The 10,000-nt window shown below is 46.9% G+C and overlaps 1 protein-coding gene across 4 annotated transcripts in view; it reads left to right on the top strand.

Annotated features, from left to right (window-relative positions):
* The window catches only part of LOC134459304 (neuropilin-2-like), a 151,437-nt gene that overhangs the window by 110,208 nt on the left and 31,229 nt on the right, over positions 1–10,000 (top strand). For all 4 annotated transcript variants that reach the window (XM_063211616.1, XM_063211615.1, XM_063211614.1 and 1 more), the window contains exons 12-13: positions 1,436–1,516; positions 4,150–4,329. In XM_063211616.1, the coding sequence (XP_063067686.1) occupies positions 1,436–1,516; positions 4,150–4,329 (261 nt within the window). The remainder of the gene's footprint in view (positions 1–1,435; positions 1,517–4,149; positions 4,330–10,000) is intronic.

Below are 10,000 nucleotides of genomic sequence, written 5' to 3'. Positions count from 1 at the left end.
TTCCTCCTCCTCCTCCTCCTCTCCTCCTTGGCTCTCTGGTGGTGTGCTCTAGCGTGACAAATAACTCTGCTGGGTGTCAGAGTAGCCGGCCTGCCTGGCTGCCAGAGGAGAGGAGAGGGGAGTAGAGCAGAGCAGAGCGGTGTGCTACCTTGAAACATCATCCGTCAAGGCCCATATAAAAGCCTTATAAACAAACACTGCACACACGCACACACACACACACACACACGCACGCAAGCGTGCACGCACGCACGCGCGCAAGCACACACACACATGCACGCACACATAATCAGGCACACACATACATGCGCACAGAGACATGCATGCATGCACAAACGCAGACACACAGATGCACACATACAAACACATGCACACACTCACACACACATGCACGAACACCCACACACAAACTCTGTCTCATTCTCTTCCACGCACAGTCTCTCTCTCTCTCTCTCTCTCTCTCTCTCTCTCTCTCTCTCTCTCTCTCTCATCCATCCTCCCCTCGCTGTCTTTCTCTCTCTCTCCCTCCTTCTCTCTCTCTCTCTCTCTCTCTCTCTCTCTCTCTCTCTCTCTCTCTCTCTGTTACACACACACACACACACACACACACACACACACACACACACACACACACACACACACACACACACACACACACACACACACACACACACACACACACACACACACATATACACACAGCCCTCCTCTTTTCCACTCCCTGTGTAAGGCAGCACACACACACTCGCGTTCCCTGAGAGGATCTCTGTGGCCTCCATCATCCTGCACGCGCTCAATAGGGCTGTAACGATGCGCTCAATAGGGCTGTAACGATGCACCCAACTCAAGATTCGGTTCATATCCACGATTTTTAAAATGTATCTTTTTGATGATTTTAGTTTATAGGTTTATAACGCAATCACATCGTATCACGTGGTTGTTTTTTGGACTGAACGGTAACAGAACTTTGAGAGGGCGTATCACAATACCGCCTTTTTGTATCACGATACAGTATCGTAACTCTGTGTATCCCGATTTCTCGGTTCGATACAATATCGTTGCAGCCCTAGCGCTCAATGAGAACCATGTGCCTCTACGCTACTTCCTGCTCATTTCGTGCATACGCACACATCAAACGCATAAACACTCTCTTAATGACACTCACATGCACTCACATAGTATACACACACGCACACCGCAAACGCACACACGGCCACACAATTTGGCGTACACACATCTCGCCACACATAAACACATGCACATACAGATACACCCACACGCACGCACACACGCATGCAAAGGCGTGCACACACACTCACACAAAACCTCTCTCTTCTCCCCACAATAATCAGAAACGCTCACAAGCACACAACCTAAACACACTCGTATGGTACACACACTTATTCTAACCTTTCCTCTCCTATTTCCTTCACAGAAACCAGCACTCTCCCAGAGAGCACGACTACCACCACTGCCGCACCCACCCAGCCCATCACCAACGACACCTTTGGCACAGGTAAGCCTCAGACAGGTGTGACATAGTAGCTGAACAGTATGGTTTATGGTGTGTAACATTTTGTGAGACGATTTTAACCAAATTTAAGCTGGTCATACTCTCTAAATATTGAGGTAACACTGCAAAATATACAGTGTTTTACTTACAGTCGGCTGCTGTCAAAGGGGAACCGTCAAAACATTTGAACATTTTCTATGAATAAATACAATTTAAGGCTCTGATTATTATTCATTTGGAAATATAATAACACAATTGTAATAATCGTAATAATACAGCATGTACAATGAAGATATAATTAATTAAAGTGCCATTAATACAATAAGAATTAAATTGTAGAGTCCTCATAGGACTCCCTTCCACCCAAAGGCCCTTAGAGCCTTCTTAACTCCCCACTCCCCTTGCCTTGGGCCGACTTTCCCAAGGCCTGCGGGGGCCTTGCCTGACTTCCAAGGTCGGTCCAACCCAGAAGCATTCCAGTTGTCTAACACTCCTTCCCTCCCTCAATCCCTAATCTACACCGTGGCCTCCTCCCTTCAGGATTTGTTGCTATTAAACAGATAGACTTGCATGCAAAACAAGAGGGAAATTATTTTTCACATGGCGTAGCTGTACAAGTTCACTCTGGGTTGTACATTCGGGGCCCAGGCAGTAATGCAAAATAAGAATCTTTCCTTTTTTTTTTAAAGCCGTGCACGAAGAATGTCAACATAAGACAGTGTCCCTGGATTAAAAAGAAAAATGTGAAAAATTCAATTGGCTTGTACATATAATCCATGTGAAGATTAGCATTGTATTGTCTCAGGTATTGGCCCTGGGTATTTGCTGCTACACACATGTAAACAAAAAAAAACTGCAAGGATGTGCGGAATCCGAACAAAGACAAGGCTAGCACGCTGGCTACAGTATTATTGGTGGTGGTGGGGGCAGAGAGCAAACAGTGGGTGTTTTGTTGGCTGTAATCACCAACACCAGAGCCTGCGGATATCTCAGCTTGGCTCACTCCGTCTTTGCCTCCCCCAGGGAAGGCCATTGATCCACCTGCCTGGTGTGGTTAGCCCGTTAGCATGTCTGTGTGAGTAAGCAAAGCGCTGATGGATGCTACGGCGGCTAATCGATAGCCATCTCCAGCACAGGCTTGCCATTGAGCAATGGCGGTTGCACAGAACCCATGCTAATCATTCCGGAGGTTGGACTTCCTGGTTTTACCCAGGGCATTGTGTGGAGACGAATATAAAGCCTACACTTCGGACATGTCTGAAATAGTCATTTGTTCACCATACAGTTCTGCCATTAAGACTCAGAGAGATGAATTAGTATTTAACTATTTAATGTTAACATAGTTGACAATGGAATTGGCATAAGTAGACAGTATTAGGTCCAATCATCAGCCCGGATCCAGTAGAGCCTGCCGTAGCCGTGCAGCAGGAACTGGACCTTTAACCCCCCGGACAGAAAGACTAGACCCAACTGGTGGCGGTGGGGATGGAGGAGGAGATTTCGGACCGGCCACGCCTAAGCCAGCAAGAAAGGAGAGTTAGACACGTCGCTATAAAGGAAATGGCAGACGCTGATTGGCTCTGCGAAATGCACAGGTGACCTGAGTCTTCCTGGCAGAACTAACGCAGGCTACAGTTCTCCACATAGTGTGATCCATTCTTATCCCATAGTTATTGTTTGCAAAATATGCTACTGACCACCCTGGACTTTAACTGAGTTTTGAATTTTAAAATCTCAGGCTGTTTCTTTAATGCTTAAACTTGTTCAAGACCTAAATCAAAAGAGTAAAATAGGGACCATGTCTTTGTTGCCATAATGCTAAATATAATGAACATGACATGTCCCGTGAACATTTCAGATTCATCCTGTATTTGTGTAGGCATGTTTGTTTGTTATTTCTGGGAGGGTGAGGTCGTTTTTTATTCACCGCCAGAGGCTAGGCTAGCAGGGTATATCATGTGGAGCCTTGTGCAGTGCCCTCATCGGCCTGACCTATGATTGAGTGGGTAGGATAAGTACGCCCATGAATATGTAATCAGAAACATGGTACCCGAGGGTGAACTCTGTCTCGCTGTCTCTGGATGTACATATGCATCTGTCTTTTTGTGATTTCATCCACTCTTTCTTTTTTTCCCATCATCCCTCGCTCTATCTCTCTTTCTCTCTCTTTCTCTGTGCCTCTTCCTTTTCTAATCTGCACTGCCAGGCTTGAGTAGAGAATGACTAGACAGTTCCCTTCTCGCTGTACAGAAGATTAATTACATCGGAAATTATGCAGCTCAAGGAGAAATAATTCAGCGGTTTCATGTCATAACGATCCTCTCACTCTTTTTCTCCTCTACTCTTTCTTGCACTTTCTCTCTCTCTCTCTCTCTCTCTCTCTCTCTCTCTCTCTCTCTCTCTCTCTCTCTCTCTCTCTCTCTCCTTTTCACTGTTTTCCTCCCACTTTCTTTCTCCTCTCTCACTTTCTGTCTCTGTTTTTCTGTTTCTTCCTCTCATCCTCTCCTTCTCTCTCCCCCTTTCTCCCTGTCCCCCCTCCCTCCCTCTCTCTCTCTCTCTCTCTCTCTCTCTCTCTCTTTCTCTCTCTCCCCCCCCTCCTCTTTCTCTCTCTCTCCGTCTTCTCTCTCCCCCTCCAGCCTACAGCACTCTCCCGTCCTCTGGGAGCGGAGTGTGTAACTTCGACCAGCCCCTGTGCGAGTGGACTCACGACCCCACCTCTGGCGACCTGTGGGCCCAGCACAGCAGCAGCAGCAGCAGCAGCACCACCACCGGCACCACCGTGGACTCCTTACTGGACCTCATCCTGGGCTCCAATAGTGAGTGATGAACCACCCCTACACACACTTCCACACATGGCCGTAGCCACATATGAGGTAAGGGAGGTCCGGACCTCCCTTATTTTTAGAGAAAATAATATTTTTCATACATGAAAAAGGGGAAAATCTTCTCCATGATCTGCCATTTTGAATTTCCAGAAATCTTTTCAGCTGCAAAACATACTATAAACTGTGGTCATACTTGTAAATATTAGTTCATCATTTGGCAAATATTCATGAAAAGACCAAAATTGGCAAAAGACAGCATAGTTTCAATGAGCAACATAGTTACAATAGATACTCCCGGCAACATCCTACACAGTGCACCTAAAAAAATTCTGGCGTGCTGCGCGTGCACTATGGACCTCCCTTATTTCAAATTCCTGGCACGACCATGACTCACACACAGGCAAACGGATCAGTTGTCCCATGGGACCAGGGAGAAAGGGGGCCCAGAATTGGGCCCTCATTACATTCTATGTATTGGGTGGGGAGCCCTTTTAGATGTCTTTGTCCAGGCCTGGCCTAAGCTGTGTGCAGCAGCCCTGCCCCCACACCTAAAGTACACATTGTACCATGTCCAGTCAAACTAACAAATTGCTAGTTTGTTATAACGAATAACTTGTAATAATAACTAATGCATGTGCTTTGAAATCACCATCCCCAAACTGACCAAGGGCGCATACAGTACACATATAATGTCACATAATGTGCATGCAGATACAAAAATGCACTCACCTGCAGGAAACACACACATACGCATACAGACCAGGCTTGTACGAAATTCCAAATGGAAAGAATTTCAATTCAAAGTAATGCCATAATACGAACACTAGGTGGTGGTGTTCTATGTACTTTCAATGGGTGGTGTAGATTAAATTCAAAGAAATTCAAGGTAATGGCCCCACCTAGTGTTCGTATTATGGCATTATTTTCAATTGAAATTCTTTCCATTCAGAATTTCGTACAAGCCTGATACAGACATTCTCACCGCACAAAACACATAGTATTCATACGGATACATGCACACACAAACAGTCTTGACCACCCTACACACTCTCACAGCCAAACCCCATATAGTACACTTGGCTTCCCATGCAGGGAATGTTTTTTAAGCCAACAAGTATCTACATTGTACTGTATGGCCAAACACAAATGTGCATATAAGTAAACAGACTGTAGCCAAGTCATTTCTGGTGTTCCTCCAGGAAAAAAAGAGCGATCATATTGTAAACACATGAAAGCAGCCATTTACGCTTAGAAAATATCCATCCATCCACAGTTTGGTTTTAGAAGTCAGCTCTGGTCTCAATCATCCAAACTGGTACCCACAACTGTTCCCCATTGCTCCAGGACAAGCACTTTGTCTTTGCAGCCATTGACAGCCTTCCTGGAAGCCCACGAAAATGAATGTCAGGGTCCATGTGGAAGCATTTGTCAACCACAAAGTCCACGGTGGAGAGAATGTGCTCTTAACTACTGCCATCCTACGCCCCCTTGACTTACAAACACTCACACGGTCACACACGTGCATGCTTATACACACATGCACGCATGCATACATGCAAACACACGCACGCAGGTACGCACTGGCACACGCACACACACACACACACACACAAGCACACACACACACAGACACACACACACACACACACACACACACACACACACACACACACACACACACACACACACACACACACACACACACACACACACACACACACACACACACACACACACACACACACACACAGATTGTGTTTTAACCACCCCCATCTTTCAAACACACTCTCACACACACGCACATGGTCACAACCAAGTTCTGTGATCGGCATAGTGTGTGTGAATTGTGGCCATCCTCTCTAAGTGACATGTTGTTTGCACGAGCTCTCCGCCCCCTTGCATCCATCCATCCATCCACCCAGGCACCTCATCCGTTCATCCGTTCATCCATCCCTTTCTTTTCTCTTAGTCTATCACCCCACATTCTGCGCTCCACATGTGGGATCCCTCTCTTCTACACGACCATGTGGGCCAGAGCCGGATTAAGATGGCCTGGGGCCCCTAGGCTATATGTTTCTGTAGACCCCCGCAGAAGATAAATTCCACAATAAAATTGGGTAGAAGGGCGGCGTCATGATTTCGAGACAGGAATGAACATTTATAAGCTTCAAAACTCTAACTCAACACTAGACTCATTTTTACAATTCCGCATTTTGTCTCTATTCTACAAATATTGATTTCCCCTGGCAGATGGGGGGCCCTAGGCTGCAGCCGCATCTAGCCTGTGCATTAGTCCAGCCCTGATGTGGTCTCTCTCTCTCCCCTTCCTTCTCCCCCTTTCTCACTTCCTCCCCTTCCTCCTCCTCCTCCTCCTCCTCCTCATTTTCCTCTTCCTCGTTTTCAACCTCCTCTTCTGCATTCTGTCACATGCTTTGGGCGACTCTCTGTCATGTCGACGACTCTTCAACTTTCTTTTTTTCCACCCAGTCGGCAGTGTTATTACCTATTGCATCACCATTTTTTAAGAATATGCATTCCACTCCACTCTTGTGTCTGCAGCACACCTGAGTTAGGTTAGGCAAGGAGGGAGCAATACCAAGCCGCAGCCAAGGTGCTACTCTGACATTGTACGTATGAGGTATGAGTATTTTTCCCTCCGAAAAAAGAAAGCGTAATTGTATCTTGGTTTCAGTCACGGTTGAAATCGACTTAATTGGGTGATTATTCAAAGCGATCGTTTTTGAGCCTATTCGCAACAGCTCTTAATACATATTATTTCGGCTCGGCTGAATGTAATTTTCGGCGTCTTTAACACCACAAGGGAGTCATTTGCCCCCCCCTCCCCCCTTTTGAAGTCAGCGGCGAAAGGGTTAATACCAGGGATCTAATTGGTTTCAGAGCAGTGGAATCTTGTGAGGGGGAAAAAAATGAATTCCCAGTGATTCCCAGCTGGGCATTCCGGTGTGCTTCGCTTACCTCGGAGGCAGGTCTTCGCATCCTAAGTAGAGGTGTTCTCCCTGTCTTTTTTTAAAGAAAAAAACATCATTCATTTCCGTTTATAAATATACCCCTGGTTGAAAAAGTGTTTTTTTTTTCTAGCTATCGTAAATAAAAGATGTGGCTATTTTAAGGTCTTGGGGTTGGAGAGAAAGGGGTCTTGGGTTTTGGTGATATTATTCACTTTTTCCACACACGGAGGGGGTAAAAGGGATTGTTATCCTAACCCTGTTTGAAATTCATGGATTTTGATGTATTTCAAACACGTTCGCACGGGAAGATTTAACAAACCGTGGAAGCGTCTGGAAGGGGCCGTCGTGGGATTTATCTTGGCGTTGCGAGATACTCGAGCAGAATCTTACATCCGAGTCCGAAGAGTCAGAGTTCACACTTTCACCCTCCACCACAGAGGACTTACTCTATCTCTTAGGGCTTGATCTCTCTCTCTCTCTCTCTCTCTCTCTCTCTCTCTCTCTCTCTCTCTCTCTCTCTCTCTCTCTCTCTCTCTCTCTCTCTTTCTCTCTCTCCCTCTCTCAATATCTCTTTCATCCCTCTCTTTCTCTCTCATTCGCTTTCTCTCTGTCTTCTCCCTGCTTATCTATCCCTCTCTCATTCTTTTCTCTCTCATTCTTTCTTTCTCATGCTCCCTCTCTCTCTCTCTCTCTCTCTCTCTTTCTCTCTCTCTCTCTCTCTCTCTCTCTCTCATGATCCCTCTCTCATGATCTCTCTCTCTCTCTTTCTCTCTCTCTCTCTCTCTCTCTCTCTCTCTCTCTCTCTCTCTCTCTCTCTCTCTCCCTCTTTATGTGCCTTTATGCGCCACCTCTTTCCCACACTCTTGCTATCTCCGTCTCTCCGATCTCCATCTCTCACCCATTATGTCCTCTTGCTCTCTCTTTCTGTTGGCCTTGGTCCAGCTTGTACTGGGCCCCAGGTGTCACATGTGTACAGAGCCTGGGCCCCCTAGGCTACAGGTGGCTGTGGGGGCCCCCTGGAGGACAAATTTTGGGACAAATTTACATAAACAGTGTCGTAGTTACGAGCTAGGAATTAAGGATAAAATGTCTACCAACTGTACTCAACATGACAGATGAATTTTTCAATATTGCATCTTGTCACAATTCCGCAATTCTTCACTTTTGGCTAATCAGGGGCCCCCTGGCAGTTGGGGGCCCCTAAGCTGCAGCCATACCTAGCCTGTGCGTTAATCCGGCCCTGCATGTGTAGATGTTTCCAGAAGGAACGGTATGAGGGCATAGGTAATCACACCTCTCCATACAAGACATGGAGGCGGAGCGTATGGATGCTGAACACAAGAAGGCTGAATTCATGGAGCATCATGGCGGGCTGTTGAGAAGATTCAAGTACAGAGATGTTTTAGCTCACACACTTTTGTTTTTTTGGGGTTTTTTTACTCTGACATTCATCTCTCATTCTGGTTTTCCCATGTTTTTGTTGTTACATTTCCTTCCCCAGATATCTCCCCCTGGTCTCTCTCTGATGATACTGCACTGTATGTCACTCGTGTTCAGCAGTTTGCTCTTTTGGTTCTCATTGGCTCCCTCTTCTCTCGTATCGTATGTCTATATATCTTTCCCTTTTGTCCTCTTTTCACTTTTCCCCCTCTCCTTCTGTCGTTATCTCATCTCGCGCTCCCTCTCCTCTCCCACTGTGCATCTCCCTCCCCATCTCCTGCCTCTCTTCCACCCGGCCGCCGCCTTCTCCCTTCTCTCTCTCTCTCTCTCTCTCTCTCTCTCTCTCTCTCTCTCTCTCTCTCTCTCTCTCTCTCTCTCTCTCTCTCTCTCTCTCTCTCTCTCTCTTTCTCTCTCTCTCTGCACATCTCACTTTTTCTCCATCTTTTGCTCCCTCTCTCTCTCCCATTTCTCTCCCTCCCTCTGTCTCACTGTTCTCCCCCCCCTCTCTCTCCTTCTCTCCCTCTCTCCATATATATCTCACTCTCCATCCCTCGCTCGCCCGCTCCCTCCGTCACATTGGTGCTCCAGCAGGAGGCTGTGAAAATGGATTAATAATGTATGACCAGCTTATCAAAGCACACAGGAAGCGGGGAGCTCGTTTGCGCTCGTTTACGCACCCGTCTGCCGTGCGAAACGTCAAGTGCCAAAGGGCTAGAGGGGGAGAGAGGGAGAGAGAGAGAGAGGGAGAGGGAGAGGGAGAGGGAGAGGGAGAGATGCAGAGAGAGGTAGGAAGAGAGAGAGAGACTGGGAAGAAAGAAGAGATGCGAGAGAGAAAGTGAGAGAAATAGAAATAGAGCGAGAGACTGGGAAGAGAAGAAGAAATGGAGAGATACAGAGAGAGAGAGGGAGAGAGAGAGAAAGAAAGAGATTGAGAGCCAGAGAAAGTGAGGAGGAGAAGAGGGAGGTACATAGTGTTATCCAATCAGCTGCCAGGATCTCCTCCAGTCTTTAATGGGCACTGGCAGGGTGCCGCGGCTGGCATTAGAGGAGCGTTAAAGAGGGCCCGATGATGACGCCTGGTGCTGCGGCTCAACCTGACTCGACTTGAGTCCGCGCACGCAAGGTTTTTTTAAGTATTTTTTTGGGGCTTTTCAGCCTTTATTGGTTTTTGTGAGACAGGATAGTGGAGGAGAGACAGGAAGTGAGCTGGGAGAGAGAGATGGGGAAGGACCGGCAAAGGACCCGGACCGGGA

The sequence above is a fragment of the Engraulis encrasicolus genome, chromosome 12 (assembly GCF_034702125.1).
Source record: "Engraulis encrasicolus isolate BLACKSEA-1 chromosome 12, IST_EnEncr_1.0, whole genome shotgun sequence".
NCBI classification, from domain to species: Eukaryota; Metazoa; Chordata; class Actinopteri; order Clupeiformes; family Engraulidae; genus Engraulis; species Engraulis encrasicolus.
Note: the sequence above shows the minus strand (reverse complement) of the source record. Positions and strands in the feature narration are given on the sequence as shown.